Source organism: Sphaerodactylus townsendi, linkage group LG13 (assembly GCF_021028975.2).
Source record: "Sphaerodactylus townsendi isolate TG3544 linkage group LG13, MPM_Stown_v2.3, whole genome shotgun sequence".
NCBI classification, from domain to species: Eukaryota; Metazoa; Chordata; class Lepidosauria; order Squamata; family Sphaerodactylidae; genus Sphaerodactylus; species Sphaerodactylus townsendi.
In genome coordinates, this window is record NC_059437.1 from 14,809,880 (window position 1) to 14,833,878 (window position 23,999).

Here is a 23,999-nt window from a genome sequence, read left to right on the forward strand (position 1 = left end):
CCTAATTTGGTATCACCTGCAAATTTGATTAGCATGCCCTCTATTTCATTATCCAAGTCATTGATAAAAATATTGAATAGCACTGGGTCCAGAACAAAACAGTATTTGACATTGATAGTCCAGGCTTGCCTGATCTCAACAGATCTCAGAAGCTAAGCAGGATCAGTATTTGGATGGGAGATCTACAAGGAATTCTAGTGTGTTGACACAGAGATAGGTAATGACAAAACACCACTGAACGTCGTCTTGAAAGTCCTACAGAATTGCCATAAATTGGCTTCAGTATGATGGAGCTTTCCACCACCATTTGGGCTTTAGCCAGTTAGCTATTATGGAGAACATCTGGATATGGATAACATATTAGCCAGAATTCACTTCAACCTTGGTGGCTTAAGGGACCAAACTATGGTTTGAAGCTATATAAACAAACCCCCATGCTGTCAGACTCCTCCTTTACCCTTTCCTTGTCTGCCTTGACTCCCAGACAGAAAGTCGGACTATTAACAAAATAAGTAAACAGTGGACACTATTTTAGTTCAAGTTGAATGGACAAACTATGGTTTCTGTTTACCCCCAAAACAGGATCACAATCTAGTTTTGAAACATGGTTTGAAATCCCAGCATGAAAAGGTAGCATAAATCTCACCCTGCCAGCCCAGATGTAATGACAAACCAGAGACTCTCTGCAGAATTGTGGTTGGAGTGTCAGACTAGGAGATCCACATTCAAATCCCCAGTCTGCCCTGGAAATTTGCTGGGAGACCTTAAGCCAGTTATACACTTTCAACCTAACCTACTTCAGAATGTGAGCATAAAATGGCAGAAGGAAAAATGGTACAAGCCAGTTGGGGTACCCACTTAGGAGAAGAGCAGGGTATCAGTAACTTGAAAAATAAGTCTGTGCTCAAACAGAAATCACCAAGTGCATAAGAAGGAGGAGAAGGAGTGAGCAATCGCAGAAGTCTTCCCATTACGAACCATCCTTTGAACCATCTTGGAAAATTTGCAGTTTAGGTTCGAGGAGCTTCTCTCTTGGATCAATTTTTCTGTTGTCCATGAATGAACAAACATATCAGTGACAGCAAATGGGACTTCATAGGCAGGGTACTAATTTGACCAACACTGTGACTCGTAAGATCTGACAATCTAAAAGGCAGATTTTCCTCCAAATTTCAAAAAGTTTATTGTCATAAATTAAAAAAGGGAGGGAAGGGAGGTTGACCAGACAATACCAAGGAAGGCAACACATTGAAAAAGAAAGAAAAATAAACACATCCCCCCCCCTCCTCAGAGAGCAATTCCCCCTCTGCTTCTGTCCCCCTTCCAAGTGCGGCACTAACAGACCTGAAGCTGCTTCTGAACATGGACTTCATTCTGTTTGAGCTCATCAAAATGACAAGTGCAGCAGGAAAAGGAGGTTTGTCCTTTGCTTCAAGCCCTCAACCCACCTGGCCACAGTAGCCAGTTGCTCTTTCAAGTCTGAGCAACTGCATGATGGAAAAACACGCTTATTTGTAGGCAGGCAATGAGCGGTCTCTGATATTTTTGGCAGCAGCACAGACAGATGTTTGGGTAATCAACAGGGTTTATTGTGGGGCATACAGCAATTTGGGGGGAAAATCTCTGCTGGGAGAGTTGGAGGGGACACACTGCTTGGCTCATTGTGAAGCAGGACAGAAAGTTCATTCCTGGGGGCAAAGTTTGTCCCTCCAGCACTAGATGCTTGGCAAAAAGGGAGGAGGATCAGAGAAGTGAGCAACCCACAGGATTCAGGCTCCGGTGCTCCTTGTTGCCCCTGAAGAATATAAGCTGATGCAGAGGCAGCACAGCTTAAGCAATTCAGCCATCTGTCTCACACTCACACACGCACACACACTCAACACAAGAAACACTTATTTTCTGGATTCCGAAAATTAAACCATGTCTACATGTGTAGGGAGTACAGGAGAGAGCAGCTCTAGAGGGTCAGTGCAGAACCCAAGTTCTCAGTTAGCCTGCAAACTAAATTGTACCCCTCATGCTCCAAATTGCAACTCTTTACAAAACCAAGAAAAGAAAAGAAAAGCCCATCTTTTTTTAGGTGTTTGGGAAAGATAGACAGCTGCTGGGAGGGTCCATGTCCCTCTTAGGCCCCCCACTAGGACACCTTGATTTTGCCCTTCTCAGGAGCCGCCTCTGCAAGAAGAGGCTGCTCTTCGCCATTCACCGACAGGGTCCTCTTCTCTGGCAGTGGTTCCTCCGGCTGACGGGCGATCAGAAGGCGACAGGTCAGCAGGATCCCAAAGACCAGGGCATGGGCGTAGCGCTTCAGGGGGTCACCCACCAGCTGGTGGAAGAAGAGCACAGCGAGGACAAGCAGCAGCAGCACAAAGTTGGCCACGTCCTTGGGGCGCCCAGGAACCAGCGTCATGACGATGCCACTGGCCACCTCCAGGGTGCCGATGCTCTTGCGGAGCATGATGGAGCTGACCCCCATCTTCTTAAGCATGGGCAGTGCACGGACGTAGCTCTTGTAGGCTCGTTTCTGCAACAAAAACAGCAAGGGGATGGCGTTCAGTGCTGATAGGCATCTGAGATCTAGCTCATTTCACACTCGAGAACCACACGGCCTTGAAGGATGGAAGTCAGTTTTGTTCATAATGAAATAACAATTGTGTGGAGAGGAACCATCAGTAACAGAATCCCCATGATCACAGGAATGCTGCCTTATGCTGGCCTCCTCCACACAGCAATGGGGCTATTGCTGCTTCTGTAAATGCGGAGGTGTTTACAGTAGTAATGGAGCATTCATGTGGTCGATTTCCCTGCACTTTCTTTTGCGCCAGCCCCCAATAGCTGCTATTTCCCCTCATTAGAAGACTTCCTCTCATTAATTCATAACTGACACACCGCCATAGCTAATTGCCAGTGGAGAGCACCTCCTCCAAAAAGCCTTCCTGCTTCCTGGGGGACTGGGGCAGAGGAAATAGCATCATTGTCAGTGGGACAAGGAAAGATATATATTTTCCCATCCACGCCATCCTGGCCTTGCTATCGTCTTTCCAAAAAAATGTGTAGTAAAGCAGATTTAGCAGAGTGCATCAAGTCAGGGGAAAGTAAGGCGATCCATGAATACAACCTCTGTAATGGTTTCCATCTTTACTGACCTCCCCCCTCTCCTTCCCTCCCCTTTCTTTTTCCCTCTCCAACATGATGGTGGCTACGTTGTTGTGGGGATGATTATAATTTATTCAAGGACGCCAAGTATGTTATGGAAATTGGGAGATTATATCAGATTTTATACTTTTTAATCATGTTGGTTGTTGTAATGGTATTCTTCTTTGTAAGTTGCTCTAAACCCTGTTGAGGGGGCGGGGGAGAGAGAGAGAGAGAGAATGAGAGAGAGAGAGAGAGAGAGAGAGAGAGAGCGAGCAGGGGAAGAAATGCTTCACATTAACAGCCAAGGCAGACCAAAACATAGGTTGCCAACAGTCTTGGACAAAAAAAAAAGTTCTGTTCCTTTAATGGAGGCTTAATGCACGTAAACGGGCAACGGAACCTTTTCACAGCATGGAAGGTAAATAACATCCCATTAAGCCTCTATTAATAAGATATTATCCCCCCCCCCCCACCAGCCAGCTGGCAACCCTACTAAAATACTAGCGTGGAAGTGACCACTGAATCGAACGCTTTATCTATCAAGATCAGTACTGTCTTCTCCCACTAGTAGTGGGTCCCTGACCCCCTGATCCTTTTTTTTAAAAGGGAGATATCAAGGATTGAACCTGGGATTTTCTGCACACAAAGCAGATTCTCTGCTACAAAGCTCCAGCCCACCTCATCTTTTGACTGCTAAAATTCCTGATTGTTGAGGAGCTACCAAGAAATGCTGTGGGTATTTTTAGGGAAATGTTTGCTGCAGTTTTTAAAGTCACACTCAGATCTCAGGTCTCCCCCGCCCCCCACATTTTGTCCTGGCAAAGGCCGATGAGGTGAGGTGAGCTAATCTGAAGAGACAGTAGCTTGTCCCAGGTCATCCCACAGTTCCATCATAAATAGAGTCACACCTTTCTAACTCCATTAAACCCAATTGGCTTAGAATGGTGTGACAGTGTTTAGGATGGCACCACAGGTGAACTTTGTGGCTGAACAGGGAATTAAACCTGTGTTATCCTTATTCCTAGAACCCTCTAACAATTACACTACACAGCTCTCATTCCATAAATACTCAATCTGCAATCTTCTGAAATTACATCTGAACCACAGACATAGCACTGAGTTGCACTCTTAGATTTATCCATTCGTTTTCCATTTTAGAAGTAAATGCAATAGCCCTAACAGATCGTCAAGGAAACATTTGGACACAACTGTAACTTCCATTGTTCATTGGGGTTGTTGGTTATTTTACCAAAAGCTTACAACAAGTCATCTATTAGAGAACACAACAAATACTCATTCTGCTTCTCAGGCTTACAACTGTCTGAAGAAAAAGTGTCCTGTCCCTTTAAGAAAGTCTCATTGGAATGTTATTTAAAGGGACAGGACATTTTACTCCAAAACTCCAGGTGGGGGTGGACTGGCTTTACTCCTTCTGCTTTGCAAAGTTGTTTTACTCTTCTTCATTAATTGCATCCCATTACTCTAAGTAGCAAATATTTAAAAAGTCACTAGTCTTCGGATACCCAGGAAACCATGTCCTTGATTAGTTCCAGACAAGAGGAAGAGAGACCAGTTGCTCATATTCCTGACTAGTCTGATGATGGGTAGGGATGGCAAATTATTCCAATGGGGAAAAAAACCACAACTTGGACAGTAGAAGAAATACCAAGAGAGGAATGGTGTAAAAGGAAAGAAAATGAAACAAAATAAAGTTTAGAGTGCTGTGGGTCTTCCGGGTTGTATGGCCGTGTTCCAGTAGCATTTTCTCCTGATGCTTCGCCTGCATCTGTGACTGGCATCTTCAGAGGATCTGATGGTAGTAAAGCAAGTGGAGTATATATACCTTTCCACTGAAAACTCTGCATTTGCCAATCTTACTTGTTCTGGGCTGTTTGTTTCCTTTCACAAAGTTAAAAAAAAGTCTTCATTTCCAAACCATCTCCACCAATCCCTTTCTGTCAGTCTGGTTCTGACCGTGAAAGCCTTCAACAATACAAACGAAAGTTTGTTAAAGGAAGTTATTGAACCTATTTGCGATTAGTAGTTTTGAAATAACTGAAGGCTGAGGGATGAAAGGTATGCCATCTTTTTCAAGATATTATTGAAATCAAAATTGAAGAGAAACCCAATGGTACTTTTAAAGACTAATAAAATTTATTTCGGCATAAGCTTTCATGAGGCAGAGCTCTGTATATAAACTAGTAGATATATTTATATTTAATGTTACAAACAACAGACAGGGAGTGGAGAGATGTTACAAAGAAAGGCTAGTTTGAAACAACAACCAATTTGAGATAAGTCCACCCATCCAGAGCGGGCGAGGACCATTCCCAACTGGAGACAGAGAGGCAAATTGGGATAAACAAAAATCATATCTAGTAACTGAAGATGCAGTGTCCCCCTCCAGAATTATTATTGAAACCAGAGTTCTTGAATGTGACAGAATAAGGCAATGATCAACAGGGAACTTGTTTAAAAAATACTACATCTTTTTTAAAAAACAAAAACAGAACAATTCAAAACAGTGGCATCACAGAGAATCACTAGTGCCAGTAACAGTAAGGCACATTTAAACACAGTGGCAATCCAAACTGAGCTTTACTAGATTTTAAAACCAGCCTTGGCTATTTCAGTCAGCTACGCTTTCCTTTTTACAACCAGACGTCCAGGCAAGCAGTTTACCAATGGACAGAATTACTACAATTCATTCATCTGTGATCCAAAACTAGGGCGAGGAGAGTATATCAGAACGTGCTAGAAATTTCCATTGTGGTTTGTTTTTCACCTCAAAATACAATCCCAGAAAACCAAGGAAGAAAAGCCTCAAATGGCTGAACGGCAGCTGGGCTCCAATTGCCCACAGAGCTCACTAGCAGATTTTGTGGGCCAGAGTAGGAAAGGGTGGAAAACATCAAGGAAAGAGAGACTGACCGCAGCTCCACAGCCAGAAATCCCTGACTGAGAAAGAGAATCCAAAGGTGTCACTTTCCAGAACCTTCTCAGGTGGGGAGCAGAGTATATATTATCATTTGCCAATAGGGCCAGAGACATTTTAAAGACAGGACTTCCAAATACTCCCATACAAATAATTAAATAATGGACAATTGTAGTCCATTAATAGTGTCCTCAAATAGTGTACCCAAATAATAGTGTCCCCAAATCAGCTGCCTGAGGCAAGCCACTTCAGAGGACCCGATATTGCAGGCCTTGCTCTTGGAAGGAAACTCACTCTGCATCATTTTGAGGCATGCCTTTGGGGTGGAAAGAATGGAAAATATGGGCAGCCTTGCGGTACTTAGGCATATCTCCTCTAAAGCAAGGATTACTTACGTTTGTTCATATCTCTATCTCACATTGCTTCCCCTTCTTCTTTCCCTTACCTTGCTTTCTGTAGGTGTGGGGGGGGGGGCAATGAGGGGGGGATGGAAAACCTAAGGAAGCTAATCACTGATTGACAGCAAAGAGGAGCTTAGCAGCAAGAGGATGAGATGTGAGCTTCCCTGCCAACCAAAAATGCTGTTTGTGGTACCCATCCCCCCCCCCCCCCCCCCATGCATCCCGCCTGCTTGCCTGCCTGCCTGCCCGCCTTGGCACATCCACACAGTTGCTGCCTCTAGCCGGGGTTGGTGCAACTTGCAAAGGCAGAAGCGGGCACCCCCCAGGAATGCCATTCCTGCCAGCAAGATGTCTCCCACCCTGACTGAGCTGCTCACCATTTCATTGTAAGCATCTTTGCTGAGCCTGGGGGTCAGTTTGATGGTCCCCATGAAGACAAAGAAGAGCCCCAGGGCTACCGAGAGGGCCACAATGGTGATTGTCCTGGGAGAGGCCATCAGGGTGGCGGGTCTGCTCCTCTGGAGGTCTGGCACCTGGGCTGGGTGGGCGATGGTCAGCCACCATGGAAGGAGATCGGCAGAGGGAGGCTGCAGAAGCAGAGAAGATGTCAGATCGGAAGCCTGCCTCTCCTGCTCAGCAGCCTCTGGGTCCTAACGTCCTTGTCTCTCACTTCCAATGAGATGCCAGCTGCAACAGAACAGAGAGCGGAAAGAAACATTACTGAAGGACAGGGGGGATTTGGGGGAGGAGGGGCCTCTCCTTGTCAATTGTACAACAGTTTACACACATGCACACACTCTACACACAAAATAAAACCCAAGTCTGGTGGCATTTCAAAGCCTGCATTTATTTCAGGATTAGCTGTCATGAGTCAGAGCTCACTTTGGATGCAAGAAGAGGAGGCAGCCGGATCCCGTTCCATTTTGCTGCAACAAAATAAGAATTACACCCACAAAATGTTTGGGGATTCAGTTACACAGCAACCTCTTCCTCCCCCTTCCCCTGGAGGAGCTAGCAGAGGCTTGTGTTTCCTCTCTAGATCGTTTCTAAAAAAGTACTGGTGACATATTTTCCCCAAATTGGGTTTCAGGAACTACTGCGATTCAGCAGTGGAGTGGCTGCTTTGCAGGTTAAATACCCTGATGTCACTCCTTAGCATTCCACTGCAAAGGATCAGAGATCACAGGCTCAGGAAAAGATCTGTCACGTCCTAAGAACTTGAAAGATCAGAGATCATGAGCTCAGGAAAAGATCTGTCACCTCCTAAGACCTTGAAGAACCACTGTTAGCACAGTAGGCGGTGGCGGAAAGTGCCAGCAAATCTTTAATGGTGACCCTGTAGGGCAGTGGTGGCGAGTCCCTGCCAGCATGGCCATGCTGGCAGGGGCTGATGGGAATTGTAGTTCATGAACATATGGAGTGCCATAGGTTCGCCACCATGGCTGTAGAGTGTTTAAGGCAAGAGGTGTTCAGAGGTGGTTTGCCATTGCCCAACCCCTGCATCAAGACCCTGGCATTTCTTGGAGGTCTCCCATCTAAATATTTGCCAGGGCTGACCTTGCTTAACTTCTGAGTTCTGATGAGATAGGACGAAAATACATACACAAAAAAACCTATATATGAGTATAAATATATAAATATATACACAGGCATTGGGATACAAGTCATCTTGTAGCCAGGGTGACATACCCGTTACAGACGTGAAAAGAAGAACTCTGTGGCCTCCATGAACTGTAAAGGTCATGGGGAGGTTATACCTAGGGTTTTCAGTTCCGGGTTGGGAAATACCTGGGAATTTGGAAAGGCGAGATACGTCAGTGGGGTATAATGCCACAGAATCCATTTCCAAAGTGGCTGTTTTCTCCTAGTAAACTAATCTCTATCACCTGGAGATCAGTTGTAATTCCAGATCTCCAGTGACCACTTGGAGGTTGCACCCCCTCCTCTCAGGAAAACCAGTTCGACCACAACCACAATGGCAGCTGAGCTTTCTGGCATCTCTCTTGCTTGCCTGAAAGAGTCCACTGTTCAGATCGGAGAATCAAGGACACTCCCAAGTCCATGGGCTGCTGAGACTGCACATCTGTTGTCTGTACCCTGGCCCAAGGATCGTGCTATCTCATACCATATGTATCCTAGCATCTAGTCATGTTCATGTGGTGATTAATACAATTAAATTTTGCACTATCCAAGATGTGTGAATGGGAGGTGTGATTAAATGCCCTCCACACCAGACATCCAATCTATGTTACAATCACAGCGTCTACACTCTGCTCATGTTCCAGACTTGCTGCAAGTTACCAGCTGGCAAGAGGGAAAGCACAGGAGATGAAGCGTTGGCCAATTCCCCAAGCACCAATGCTTTGAAATGCAAATGGAGCTGGTTGGAAGATGAAAAAATATAAACAGACACCTCAGCAAGATTGTCATACTTAAGGGACAGAGACTGACTGCAGAGGCCAGAAGGCTATGTAGTATTTCTTCCTTCTAAGTCAGGAAGATTGGGAATGACCCTAGAGGAGGACAGATTCAAAAAGGGAGAGGAGAAATTCTCCAGACGTGTGGAAGAATCTCTTTTGGTTCTTTTACATTCTTCTTTGGCACTGTTGGTTCATGAAACGCTACATTTTTACAATTAAACTCTGCAATACGGCAATACATTGACTCATGTTCTGCACACAGCCCTGGCACATTTAGGTTCCCATCCACTTCACTGTGATTTGTATAGTTCCTTATATCATTTACTTGGAAGTAGTCTGTTGGAAGTAGTCTGTTGATTTCAACAGGACGCGTGAGTTACCGTACAATCCTAAGGAGAGTTACTTCAGTCTAAGCCCATTCATTGAAATGAGTTTAGACTGGAAGTAACTTTCCTTGGGATTGCATTGTTAATGTGTTTAAAGTGCATGAAAGAGCAGAAATCATTAACACAGATTATCAATATTTACCAAATGTTCTGGAAAATCAGTTCAAACTTGAAAGAAAACCTTGTCCACAATTTACAATATGTATTTTTCTTTTTGGAAGCATTACTGTCAATATTTAGGTATACAACTATTTCTAAGTTGTTTTCAAATAAGAGATCAATGCTGTAATTGGTTTATATATGAGTTGTGTATTTGTGTATATTATAATGGAGCATCTGAGAGAGCCAGCGCGGTGTATTGGTTAGGAGGGGTGGATTCTAGTCTGGAGAACCGGGTTTGATTCCCCACTCCTCCACCTAAATGATGAACTCTTATCTGGTGAACTGATTTGTTTCCATGTTCCTACACATGAAGCCTGCTGGATGATCTTCGCCTAGTCCCTGTTCTTCGCAACTCTCTCAGTCCCACCTATCTCACAAAGTGCCTGTTGTGGTGAGAGGAAGGGAATAGGCATTTGTAAGCAGCCTTGAGTCTCCTTACAGGACAGAAATGTGGGGTATAAATCCAAACTCTGAAGAAGAGACGTGAGAATCAGGCAGGTAGAAACATTATAGCAAAAATAATTTATTTTATTGTTTTCCTCTACTTTTTGCAAAAATAAAAGGCTGAAGTTCAATAGATGTCCTAGCAATTTAATCAGGTAATGCAGCTGTTTCTTCCAGCTGCCCCAAGAACGCTGGAAGGCAATCAACGGGCCAAAAGCAGGACTAGCTCACAATGGGAAGTGTGAGGAAAGAGATCTACTGGAACAGCCAAGACAGGTGCAAAGGCCTCACCCCTGAGCTTCTTCCCAGAATCCGGTGGGCAGCAAAACCTATGCAGACAATAAAAGAGCTGCTTAATATCAGCACAATGCAGAAACAGATGTTGTGTTCAATGTATTGTCGAAGGCTTTCACAGCCGGATTCAACTGGTTGTGGTGGGTTTTTCGGGCTGTGTGGCCGTGGTCTGGTAGATCTTGTTCCTAATGTTTCTGCTTGGAAAACCCACCACAACCAGATGTTGTGTTATTTACTATTTACTATCTTTTATCCCTTTTTGCAATGCCTTACAGCTATATACGATAACCAGCATGGTATGGTAGACTAGAACAGAGGTCTGCAACCTGTTGCTCTCCAGATGTCCAACTGGCCATGCTGGCAGGGGCTGATGGGAATTGTAGTCCATGAACATCTGGAGAGCCGCAGATTGCAGACCCCCACATGCAAATCCCTGATGTCATGGAAACTTCCAGGATGGCCTTGGACAAGAATCCACGTCATACTTTTTATTAAGACAAAACAAATTGGCACAAAACGTTGTGCAACCTTTCAAGCTCACCACTTCCTCTGTCTCAGTCTAACCTACTTTGCAAGGCTGCTGTGCAGATAAAACGGAGAAGGGGAGAATGTTGTAAGTCACGTTGGGTCCCAGTGGTAAGGCAAAAAAGCAGGGAATAAATATTTACTTGTAAAAAAAATATCCTATGTATATTCCACAGATTTACTAGCCGCCTAGAGATGCTAGTATGAGGCAGGGTATAAATATCATACATAAATTAATAAATGAGTAAATGATTTCCCAGTAGGCATTAGCACGTGTGCCTGCATTTTCAGAAAGACAATCCAAGTGCCTCACTCAAGGAAGTTTCTCATGGCTTCTCCTTCGGGCTTGCAGGAAACATACACCAGTCTTCGGATGGCCTCACAGTTTCGAATGGCTCGCACCACACGGTAATCTGAAAAAAGGAAGGACAAGAAACCGCACACACATTACAATCAGAGACCTGCAGGACTTGTGGGAGAATCCCATCCTCTCTCTGCAGGGACCTGCTAAACTCACAGGGAAGAAGGAATCTCAGCTGCCCTCTCCTCCATGCTCTGCCTGCCCCTGTCCCCTCGCTGCTCTCTACCCATACACCTGGCCCTCCTCCTTGCCGCTAAACTGGGAGAGACAATAGGAAGGTTCCCAGCCTCCCTCTTTCTTCCACCTACCTGCAGTGGTGGTCTAAAGATTAATTAAGGAAGAATACTCCAGGCTCCACCTGGAAATTGGCAACCCTATAGGTGGGCCTTAGAGGACCCATTATTGTCTCAGCCTCACAGCACTGCTGATAATTTAGATGAAGTGCTTGGGGAACACTCTGAATTGTTACATAAATGCTAAGTAGAATCATACAATCCCATTATCTTTATTAAATTCAGTCGGCTTCCAGGATACTAATCATGTATCTTTGCTGGCTTCCAGGACTGCATCCTACATCCAGGGAAGTAGGTTATTGTCTATGAAAACGCATGCTGAACCAATGAATTTTTCTCCAAGGTATCACATAACATTCCTTGAACATTTCTGGAATTATCTTTTCAAACCTCACAGCAACAGAACAATACATAGAGAATCCCCAGATCTGTTGCCCTCTGGGATTGGAGTTGGCCAACATCAAAGCACCTAACATATACTGAGCGCTATTTCCAGCTCACATTACTGAAATTCCAGCCTGTACAGCTTTAATGGTGTTTTCAATCTGCCCCAAACCTGGCAGAACCAATTGTTGCCACGTCAGACTGACACACAGGACACCCCGTTCAATCCTAAAGATACTCTGCAATTTTGCACCAGGCTTGATCTGAAAAAGAAAGGGTTGGCTTACGGAGTCCAGCTCGGGATGGGTTCACCACGGCAGTAAGAGGTCGAGTCTCCGACCAAGACATCAGCAACTGGGGCAACACAGCCTCTGCCTTCCCATTGTGAAATTCACAGTTGGAAATACCTGTGTAAAGAGAGTGGTCAACCAATGAAAGAGTCATGTAGCACATAAATACATTGTCCCCAGTTGAGCTGACACTGAAAGAACAGACATTATTCCATTACCCACTGGCACTCTGGCATGTAGTGGGAGCGGAAGCACATCGGGGCAAGAAATCTTGTCCTGACCTGCTTCCTCTTTGCAGCGTGCTGAAAGAGGACGTGTATTGGGGCAAGGTTTCTTGTTCTGACATGCTTCCTCCTACCCAGTGCTTGCTTCTCACTTTCTGCAGGTAAAGTGAGAGCACTTCTGGTGTGACTTTTTGCTCCAGAGTGGGGTGTGGGAGTGGAATAGTCTGCAGTGTGTAATTGGCCATTGACAACTTTTATCTCAAAGACAATAAAGCTTGCCAATAAGCACAGCTCTTATTGTACAACTTTGACCAGAAAACTAAGTGAGAAATTCAGAAACAAACTACACTACCACCAGTCAAACTGTACAATTCAGATATTTACATTTGCTCCTGATACAATATACTCTGTATGAGAAGAGAGAAATCCTGGAAGTGGAAGAACTGAATGTGTGCCATGGATGGAGAAGATCAAATAAAGACCATCTGCAATAAATTCTCATACAAATCATTGGAGATCACAGTAGCTGTATTTGGTGGATTTCACCGCTAAATGAAAAAAGTATTTGTAAACAACACCCACAGCCAAAGTGGTGTGGTGGTTAAGGTCAAATTGGGATCTGGAAGACCTAGGTTTGAATCTCCACTCCACAATGGAAACTTGTTGGGTGTCCTTGAGCCAGTCATACACTCCAAGCGTCAATCAACAGAGTCATGACTCACAGTCCAGCAATCTCATTGAAGAAGGAGGTCCTACACAACCAAATGCTGTAGGTGGAACTAAAACTAGGAAAACAGTTCTATTTTAGTTCATTGTATTATAGTTTTTTGTAGTTGTGGGATCTGTTATTTGGGAGTTTTAAAAAAGTTTACTATTCTTGGGTAATGTGTTTATTGTATTGTAAATCCTATAGAGCTAGTGTTCAGCATAGTTAGATTTGTTTTAGGTTTAGTTTAGTGATATGGTGCTGTATTTTTTAGATCAGTCACTAGACTAGGCTTGTTGTACTAACGTGGCTAACGTGGTTGGGGGTTAGTCTTAGGTAACTGTGTTTTCTGTAGTCTTAGGCTACACTTAATTGTTACTCACTTGCCAGGCCACTCCTATTCAGATGCTCTCACCTATTGATCTTTACTCACAGGTATATATACTCCACTTGCTTTGCTTTCCTACTATCAGATCCTCTGAAGATGCCAGCCACAGATGCAGGCAAAACATCAGGAGAGAATGCTGCCAGAACACGGCCATGCAGCCCAGAAACCACACAGCACCCCAGTGATTCCGGCCATGAAAGCCTTCGACAATACATGGTAACTTTATTAGATAATGAATCTCCAGAAGTATTGGAAGCATTAGCTAACTGTATTGTCGAAGGCTTTCACGGCCGGAATCAGTGGGGTGTTGTGTGGTTTCCGGGCTGTATGGCCATGTTCTAGTAGCATTTTCTTCCTGACGTTTCACCTGCATCTGTGGCTGAATCCTCTGAAGATGCCAGCCACAGATGCAGGCGAAACATCAGGAGAAAATGCTACTAGAACATGGCCATACAGCCCACAAACCACACAACACCCCCGTTAGCTAACTTTTTGTGCTCTGTTATTAGTAAACGGTCTTAACTGTATGGTAATTGTATTTATAATACTGTATTTTTTCCAATTATGCCATTAAAGGTTTTCTTATCTATTAGAAAGATACCCTAGTTAGAATAGACTGTGCGTTTGCTCCTTCCTGCATGGATGTAACTTCTATTCTACATACAGATACTTAGTCAAATGTATGAAACTCACACCATTAAATGCTGCGTTCCACTTGGCATCTTCTATTGCCTGCTCCACCAACTCAACACCAATGACTCTAGAGACTTGGTCAGCCAGAGAGAGACCAATTGCACCTAGGAAAAAGATGGATAAGTGTTTGTACGCACTGAGAGCTACTAACAAAAAGGAGAATTTCAGGGGAAAACCTGGAACCCAGTCTTGACTTGTACTCAGTCTAGACCTCAATCAAGCCACAAGATCGCACTAAGCTGTCCCTCCAAGTCAGTGCCGAATCAATACACACCAGTTCCACAGCAGATATCCAGCAGAACTGTGTCCTTGTCAGCTCTGCTCATTTCCCCAATGGTCTTGTACAGAACCTCTGCCCCAGCTGTATTGACTTGGAAGAAGGCATCCGGGGAGATGCGAAACTTCAGGCCCAGAAGCTCTTCAAAAATATGGGGCTCTCCAGAGAGGAGCTGGTAGGGAGACTGCTCGTGGGAGCAGGAAGTCATGGTGTGCCTTCAAGGGGAAACGGTGAAGAGAAGGGAAATATTAAAACCAGGGGCCTGATATGTTTACCCACTCAGAAGCACAAAGCTTGGTATTCGAAGTGCGTAAGTGTCGCCCAGCATCTCTCAGCTTTTTTTGCTGACTGGTTTGTTCTCAGCAGGTTTCCAGCTCTTACGGATCCAGAGGAAAATTAGGAAGTGTGCAGTTATTGCACAACTTAATATATGGTTGCTGGAAAATGTCAACTCTTCCCCCCAGCTAGCGTGACGCTTACTATTTAAAATACTGCCTACAATAGAGCAGCAACTGGTTAACGTCCATGACATCACTGAGGTCAATGGAAGCAATACTTCTTCCATTATCATGCCCACCCATGATGTTAACAGTACCGCCAATCCTCCACTCACCCTCCCCACCAATAGATCCAAATCTATGGTGAAATCAAGAATGGGAAACTCCCAGTTTTGTCCACAGAAGAGCTAGTTTTAACTTTTGGGCACCTTGCCTTCTGCATATCCTTTCACAAGAGCTCAAGAATGGATATTATTTGGATCTTTAAAAAGAGGGAGGAGGGGTGCAGCAGCCCATCTACCCTTTCTGCTAGCCACCTGAAGGACATCTCCCTCTCTGTTCCATGCAGATGGGACAGCTCACTAGTGCAGGACTATTAGGGAAAATGTAGATAACAGAGAAGCCTAGTCAATCGCTGCTTTTTTGGAAAGGCCACTTTGAGAACCAAGGACATGGCAGCGGGCCACAACCTCAAGTACCCTCTTTCTTAACTAGCCTGCCCAAAACTTCTGTTGCCACAGATAATTCTTTCATTTTTAAACTGGCAGTTTTCTGTGTGTGGAATCCCAAGTCCTCAGTGAGCCAGATTTGGTCTAGGGACCTCCAGGAGCTGACTTTCTAAGAATGTTTTGAACGCCTCATTCAGACAGGCCATAGCTTTGAGGTGCTTGCACTGAAATAAGTTCCCAACGGCACTTATTTCCAAATGTGTATTTTTTTTATGATTAAGATGCAAATCCCTTTATTTCCACAGGAATAAACAAGCTTAAATACAAACATACCATTTGAAATGGGAGCTTTCAATTTGAGGCTGCTGTAAAAAGAGCAGATTTGTATCCAGTTGCAGACAGTGAAAAATGGGAGGCGGCAGCTCACGGTTCATTTCTGCCACCCTCACATTTCATTCACTTTTCAGGTGCTGGGATATACTGCAATTCTTTTCAAGACAAAAGTACTTACCTTTCTTGAAAATAAAGGGAAGTCAGACCACAAACTGCCCCAGGCCCACGAGTGAAAAAGTCCTTGACCAATCCTTTCTGGAGGCTGACGTCCTCCTGTTATGAGCAAAGAAATTGAAGGGAGTCAGGAAAACATATTATTATTAGGCAAACATTCAGGGATCTGGCTGCCACTTTCCCACTTTCTGTTTTGTTTTATTTAGGCAAAGGTCTAGTTTGTACTGCAACCATAATTTTTGCTCGCTTGTGCAGGCACAGAAAGAGGGAAACCAAGATGATTAAGATGCTATTTTTATCACATGCGGTGGACATGTCCAAAAACAAGAAAATATTGAATTATGATTCACGGTGAGTTGCAAAAGATATTGAAAATATAGTTTATAGTAGATTCCAAATTTACGTTATTAAATATCTTACCAAATAATATACCAAAAGTGTACAATGAATTGTTTAAATATATGATGACAGCAGCTAGAATTGTATTTGTAACAAGATGGAAAGTTGACACCCCTCCCCCCCAACCCAAAAAAAGACCTTCTGGAATGGATGAACAAATTAACGGAATACTCAACAATGGCAAAGGGGCCATTTTTGGTGCACAGTAGTCAACCCTCCACACAGTACAAAAGAAGATGGAAAGGTTTTTTTTTTATTACACTAACTGATAACTTGTTTTTCTGATGGCTTGGACAGTTATACAAACTAATGACCTGCATAATTTAGACTTTATAAGGACTATACGGATAAGGACAAATGACTGAGCCTGTGCTTTAATTTCTCGAGCCTTAAAAATTATGATTGGAATTTAAAACGTTGTAAAATGATACAGATGCACGCAAGCTTCGCAATGATTGTTATGTTTGATTTTGATTCTATGTAACAAAAATTAAAAGGAGATTGGAACACATTCCCTTGAGGAAATGTTAAAATTTAGAGAAAAGGCAATTGGGGGGAGGAGGGAGATGACAGAGGTTGTTCACAGGGCAGAGAACGTGGCTAGAGGGAACTTCTTTCCCAAAATATGAAAACTTGGGGGTACCTGATGAAGTTGATTGGCAATATATCCAGAACACACAAAAATTCATCACTCAGGGATAAGAATTCAAGACCGGTGGAAGCAACAATAGCCACTAGCATAAGTGATCTGAATAAGGGATGATGCAGGTTAATGGAAGAGTAGCTACTAGCCATGAGAACTAAAGGGAAGCTCCATTTCCAGAATCAGTAAACATTTGAAGGCAGCAGCAGAGGCAGGCCTTGGCCCTATGTCCCTTCACTTAGTCAGATCCTGCAGAGCTCTTCGTATGTTCTAAATCAAGACCAATGAACAGCTGCAAGCCAAACAGGTAGGCATCAGACCACAGTCAGCAGGGTGAATTGTGTCTTCATGCCTTCCTTCGGGATAACTGGTCTTTGCACATACAAGTACTGGAGTTAGTGCAGAGCTTTGTCTACAATACAGTAAAAAACCCTCTTCTGTTCAGTATGGAATGTGGAAGGGCCACATGGATTCTCATGGCCATTGGCATTAATGGACAGCAAAGCACCACAGTAGGCAAACACAGACCTATTACGACATTTCAGTCCTGCCCAATTTCTCACTTGCAATCCCTCCACCCTAAAAACTACTCACGGGGTTTAAATGTTGAGGATGAAAGGTAATAATAGCCATTTTGTCTCCTTTCCGATTAGTTCGTACGATGAGCTCACGCCAATGTCCACCCATGTGAAAGAGAAGGCACGGATCCAGAGGGGATTGACGGAGAAATTCCTCATAGTACTACATTAAAAATGAGGCTGGGTCAGTGGTACCATCTGTGCTGTTTAAGCACTACTTTGTGTAGTGATTTACTTCTTTACTTTTACATCATTGCATGCATATGCATTTCCCACTCAGAAAGGCAGTTTTCAAAGTGCTGCACATAAGAACATCAGTATTATACGACAAAAGAATGCAGCTTATAAATACACAACAGTAAAATAAAATAGCCAATATTGAGACTGTATTCTACAGGAGCTGCCATGTTAGTATGCTGTGGTAGACAGAAATGCTAAACTAACAATGAAAAACAAACAAACATGCCAACCATCAGTTTCTGGCATACTGAAAGTGTCTCCGCTTGGTACCACTTGGTACAACTGTTTGGCGAAAGAATCTCACAAACAGGGTGCCCCTGTCTTCAAGAAGCAGGAAGGGGCATGTGCAAGTTGCTGGCTATTCACTTACCCTAAGAGCTCATTAAGATTAAAACTAATACTTGGGAAAATGCCCGAAAGTAAACACTAAATAATTAAGACTGGTGAAATGGCAGGGATTTGTCAACCTAGCTGCTGTGTTCTATACCAATTTTCAAATAGTCCTTAAAGGACACCACATCAACAATCCAATGCTTTAGTTTAGTCATCGGGATGGATCAACATTAAGTTGTAATGAAGTATGAATAGAGTTTATTTACATTTGGCCAATTGTTGCTTAACCTTATGTTATCAAAAGACACAAAGTGCCTTGGATTCATCAGTAGTATACTCTTATGATACACCATCCCTGACGAGCTTTTAGGTCCCTTAGTAGATTCTCTTCAGCTTAGAGACCGGGTACATATATGCAGTGCTCTGATAGACAAATCACTCATTTGGAAAACAATGTCTGCTTCATGGTACAAATTATTTAAAAATGATCATCACAGATCCCCAATTATATCAAACCATAACCTCAGAACAGTTATCATGTCCTTTACCTTCGAAACAATGCCAACGACTGTATTGGTCGTTTGCTACAGAAGTATATCAAAGGACCAACATTTCTGTATTTGCAGTTTGTCAGTCCTGGAGGATTTATCCCATTACATTTTTGACTGCCCCCTTCTATGTGCAACCAGGACTAAATTTCTTGCTTGAGTATTAGCTGGTTTAAATTTACATTCTGTTAATAAGAACATAAGAACAAGCCAGCTGGATCAGACCAGAGTCCATCTAGTCCAGCTCTCTGCTACTCGCAGTGGCCCACCAGGTGCCTTTGGGAGCTCACATGCAGGATGTGAAAGCAATGGCCTTCTGCGGCTGTTGCTCCCGAGCACCTGGACTGTTAAGGCATTTGCAATCTCAGATCAAAGAGGATCAAGATTGGTAGCCATAAATCGACTTCTCCTCCATAAATAAGAAATTAATATTCCTGTTCTCAGATTCTGATGATTTTATAAATTACATGAGGACAGTGTGTGCCCTGGAAGCAAGGAAAATAGGGGCCAATGCAGTGTCCATGAGAGCAGTAACCCAAAATTAATTTTAATGGCCTATTGGATGTTCTGTTTTATTGTTATGTATCATTTTAAGGTAGTTTATATCACTGTAATTCTAATAATGTTTGTATATTATAAAGTTGTAATGACAAGTTGTTGTGGGTTTTCCGGGCTGTGTGGCCATGGTCTGGTAGATCTTGTTCCTGTCTGCATCTGTGGCTGGCATCTTCAGAGGTGTATCAGCCACAGATGCAGGTGAAATGCTAGGAAAAAGATCTACCATACCACGGCCGCACAGCCCAGAAAACCCACAACAACCGGTTGAATCCGGACGTGAAAGCCATTGACAATACATTGTAATGACAGCTTCAGCAGGATTTCACCTGTTCGTTTACTTCTTGAAAACATTTTTATTCTCAGTGTTCTGCCCCAAAGTGGCTTACATGTTCCAACTAAAAACAAGATTACTGGACTTTTGCAACTCAAGCAGCCCTCAAAGACCTACTCAGACTGAGGCACCAATTTTTTTTTAAAATAACAGCCACTGAAGTCACATATAAGGGCACTACTGAAACAATTTAAAACTAGCCAGTGGAAACCAAAACAATACTAAAACATCCTGGATAGTTTAGAAGGATCAAAGGGATGTACCGGCAGCAACTAGCTTTGAAGGCAAGATAACAGAAAACTAGCAAAAAGGATGGATAGGCAAGTTTCTTTAAGTGGCACTGGAAGTTCAACTGTGGGAAAGGATTTCCACAATGAAGGTGCTACAACAGAGAAGGCTCTGTCTTCAGTGGTTATCCACTCTCTTTGGCGGAGCAGGGAGGGGCACACAGAGCAGAGTCTTCAAAAATCTTAGATCCATATTTGTTCCATATTCTTGCTGAGACTCTAGGCAGATGGTAGTAAATGCAAAAAATGGACTGAACTTCCCCATAGTCATGATGCCTCCATCATTACCTGGGCAACCTGGAGGTGGCTCTGAGGCATGTTCAACAAGTGATTGGTCCGTACACAGACAATGTTTCTACCTGCAGAAGGAAGAAGGAGGATATTTTGGTACCACAGTCTCCAGCAACCAGAGAACAATTAACCATGCAAAGAGAACAGATCAAGGTTAGAATTGCTGATCTGCAACATTTCAAAGTACTCCCTAATGCAGGGGTGTCCAACTCTGGCACTTCAGATTTTCATGGACTACAATTCCCATCAGCCCCTCATAATGCCAGCAGGGGCTGGTGGGAATTGTAGTCCATGAACATCTGAAGCACCAGAGTTGGACACCTCTCTGTCCACCTGAATAGCCCTGACTAGTCTGATCTCATCTGGTCTTGGAAGCTAAGCAGGGTGGGCCCTGATTTGTTCTTGGATGGGAGTCCACCAAGGAAGTCCAGGGTTATTAAACACAGAGGCAGACAATGGTAAACCACCCCTGTTCATCACTTGCCTTTAAAATCCCATGGTCTTGGTGTCACCATGGTTGCCACTTGATGGCACACAATTGTTACTGTTAATAGAACAAGTGAAAAATCTTCACTTTTTGGAGTTTTTCAGAAAAAAAGGCTAGACCTGCTAGGAATGTTTCAGGCAAGGGATACAGTTGTACAGACAGCTGGAGTACAACACTGTTTTTCAATCTTCTACTAAGTAGGAACTGATTCCATCTCATTTGGTTTCCCAGGCATGTTTCTATGGTACACACTCAGCACACAATGCACACCTGGTCAGAAGAGTGTGAGCTAAAAGTGTGGGCCACACAAAACTCCCTTTCATCTGCACACTGCAGCAGAAGATCATTAGTAGTGGCCAAGCTCTTTTTCAGAGAAATGGTTACAAGAATATGCACCTTCTCTTTGAAGGACATCAATAAACATCTGAGGAACTCCACGGAATGCAGTTCAAAAGCTACAAAAAGTATTTTGTTACAGACTTGGCTAAAGTCAGAAGGGACAGTTTTTAGGCTTGAGACACAAACTTCAATGTTTACCTTTGCCAGTTCCTACGTACATCCCTACAGTTTTCGGGTTCCTGTCAGGGCCATGGTTCACTGAGAACGTGGACTTATTTCTGTAGCCATTGACAATGGGCTGCGAAAAGAGGAAGGAGAGAGAAAGAACATCAGGTGCGAGACAAACAGCAAAGCCTTTCTGTCAGGTCAATACAGGTGTTGATGAAAGAAGCCAGCAGAGACTATGCTAGACACATGGGTGAGCTACAGGACCCTGATGGAGAAGGGGTGTGAGAAAGCCTTGCCTGTCAACTAGTTCCAGGATCTAATGGGAGCCAGATTGCTATTATTACCATATGGGGTCAGGGACAGATTATGGCCTTTTCTGCATGCATAGTTTACCACAGATTCTCCAAATGGTCAGACCTTGTGCCTTGAAAAATGTGTTCTGTGAAATCATTCCACATTTCTTCATTCTCCCTGTCATTTTCCCCCTTGTCTCTTCAGCTGCATTATTTCCATACACTACTGCTGAAAACGTCTTATTCCTAATAGGGCTGAAATGTCACCCATGACACAGAACAATCCACCCCTTCAGTCATTTTCTCCCCCACCCCCAATCCCATTTTCAAAAGGATTTTTTAAAAATCTTGATCATATTAGGGATGTAACCTGAAGGCACAGACACAAGTTAGGCAGATTGTATCAGATTCGTCAATTTCATCTTGAATTAGCAATGTAAGGTAAAGTCCATGAAACAATGTCCACAGTTAGGAGGGAGTGAAATTGACAAGGGAAGTTGCTGTGCAGGAGGAAATTGAGAAGGGACAATTGAGAAGTAACGTCGCATCCTTACTGCAGCAGTCCCTTGTGAATTTCTTTCTGCAAACCTAACTTTCTCTGTCAATTTCACTCACTCCTAGTCCTAACTATGGACACAGTATATCACCTCCTTAAAGTTACATGCTATACTCTGTTCCATATAAAGATGTTAGTGGATTATATCTCCACCACAGAACAATACATGCTAGACCTTCTTTGCTGTAGAATGCTCTGCCTGGGTCCTACTGTCTACTTAGCCCTGTTCCTCCCATTTGAAAGTAAAAATAATGCACAAAATAGTGATAAAACGAATGATAATTCTCAAATTTGTTCAGGACTATATTCAAATGTGGAAACATACAATTTTCTCAGCTTCTTCTCCTTAATTAACTGAACTAACATCTTTTTGTAAAACGGCACAATTCAAATCTCATGTACCAAGCAAGATCTTTCTGTGCACAGACCTGGAAAGCTGCTATCAATCAGACTAGACCATACAGAGCTAGGTGGATCAAGGGTCTATTGAGGTATGAGATGGCCTGTAAACTGATCCTTCCATCACTTGGGATACAGAGGACAAACAAGAGCCGTGTATTACTCACTGAGGGAATTACAGGCTTCAGAGAGCAGCAGATCCCATCTGGCATCTGAGTGATCTTCAAGCGATCTGCACCAAGCTCCTTAAGATGTGTTGCCAGGTTCTGCAAAATAGACTTCAGCTTCTCATATTTCACCTGGGGTATGCATGTCGTAAAAAAAAGAGGCAAGAAAATTATTTTGGAATCAAAAGTGACATGATTGGTTCATTAGGCCCTGTGTTGTTTCCTTAGCAGGCATCATTTCAGGAATGGTTCTTTCCCACCCTTGCTACACTGAACACCTCCCCTGTAAACATGTCTTACCTTCAGTTGTTCCTCATATGGAAGTCCGCAGAGAGGGGTAGCCACACTGGACAGCCTGCCAGACACAAGATACCATAGTTAGAAATGGATGTAGGATGCATGGCATCACTTGGGACACCCTGGGTCAAATCCTGACTTTGCCATCTTGGGCGGTCACTCTATCTTAGCTTAATCAATCTTAAGGATGGTTGTGGTGAAGATAAACACAAAGGAAAGGAGAACAATGTTGTAAACTGCTTTATGTCCCCCTCTGGGAGAAAAGTGGGGTGTAATTCACAGGAGGTACATTATCTCCTACCTCTCTTCCCAAGAAGAATTCAAATCTTGGGAGTTCCATCGGTCCTTCAGTTTCTTTTCCTTCCACCTTTTCTTCCTCGGTTCATTCCTTCCAAGTACTTGTTTGCAGTCCACAGGGGCAGATGTAAGAAATGCTTGTCTAAGACATGATGGCTGGCAAGCTTGTAAACGTGACAGAAATCTTTGTCCATAGAAAGCGGCCATCCTTGGAGACCAGCACTGGAATCATCCATGCAGCAAAAAGTACTTTTAACTCCCACAGTTATGCCACCTTTAAATTCAGGATGGCTTCCACTCATCACAAAAAGCATTAAATGAAAAAAAGTTAAAATTTCCACAAGCCTCTTAACATGTTGTGTTTAAAGCAACTGAGTCTGCCAAAGTTTCTAGTCCTTAAAAGTTAGCATATTCATGATCCCAGATGTATTAATGAGTCTCCGTTGAGGTGAAGAAGGAAGTGTGATTTACCAACTTGAATAAATATTTATTAACAATAAATAATTAGGCTTTGTTTGTAGTATGTCCAAAATGGACAGTACACGTGATCTCAGACACCTGGCCTGCAGGGTCCCCTCACTCCTCCATATGAGGGGTGGACTCCTATCTGGTGAACTGGGTTTGTTTCCCTGCACAGCCCGGAAGACCCACAACAGCCAGTTGATTCCTGCAATAAATGTGATTTATTATTTATTTCAAACATATATTGGAGCCTGACTTTCAGCTACGTGGAGCTGATGCTGCATCGCAAGAGGAAAACACAGCATGGTGTGGCCGGGAGGAGACAGAACGGCAGCAGCGCGACAGCCACAGAAACTCCCGCGCCTGCGCGTTTACGCAGGTTGGAGTTTTGGGGACTGCAAGGGTTAAATGTCGACCTGTCTCTTACCTGGTCACTTCTGCAGTTTGCAAGCCAGCCTCGTTTCTTTCTTGTGATCCCTGTATGCTGCGCTTCCTGCTTCCCAGAAACGCTGAAACCTAGGGCCACCTCCTCCTGTGACCAGCTCAGGAGCC

General features: G+C 43.6%; 2 protein-coding genes across 2 annotated transcripts; both read right to left on the reverse strand.

Annotated features, from left to right (window-relative positions):
• Positions 1 to 1,158: 1,158 nt before the first annotated feature.
• Positions 1,159 to 7,153, reverse strand: TMEM35A (transmembrane protein 35A). The gene is made up of 2 exons (XM_048515061.1): positions 6,852 to 7,153; positions 1,159 to 2,524 (listed from the first exon to the last, which is right to left on the reverse strand). The coding sequence occupies exons 1-2, from the start codon at positions 6,969 to 6,971 to the stop codon at positions 2,138 to 2,140; spliced, it is 507 nt and encodes a 168-aa protein (XP_048371018.1). The 5' UTR covers positions 6,972 to 7,153; the 3' UTR covers positions 1,159 to 2,137.
• A 2,792-nt stretch (positions 7,154 to 9,945) lies between these two features.
• TRMT2B (tRNA methyltransferase 2 homolog B) lies at positions 9,946 to 23,952 on the reverse strand. Its single transcript, XM_048513630.1, has 13 exons — positions 23,875 to 23,952; positions 22,990 to 23,207; positions 22,692 to 22,746; positions 22,392 to 22,523; positions 21,007 to 21,106; positions 19,980 to 20,050; positions 17,411 to 17,557; positions 15,779 to 15,873; positions 14,319 to 14,533; positions 14,047 to 14,148; positions 12,031 to 12,150; positions 11,019 to 11,118; positions 9,946 to 10,215 (listed from the first exon to the last, which is right to left on the reverse strand). Exons 2-13 carry the CDS (start codon positions 23,190 to 23,192, stop codon positions 10,089 to 10,091), a joined length of 1,467 nt encoding a protein of 488 aa, XP_048369587.1. The 5' UTR covers positions 23,193 to 23,207; positions 23,875 to 23,952; the 3' UTR covers positions 9,946 to 10,088.
• Positions 23,953 to 23,999: the final 47 nt, after the last annotated feature.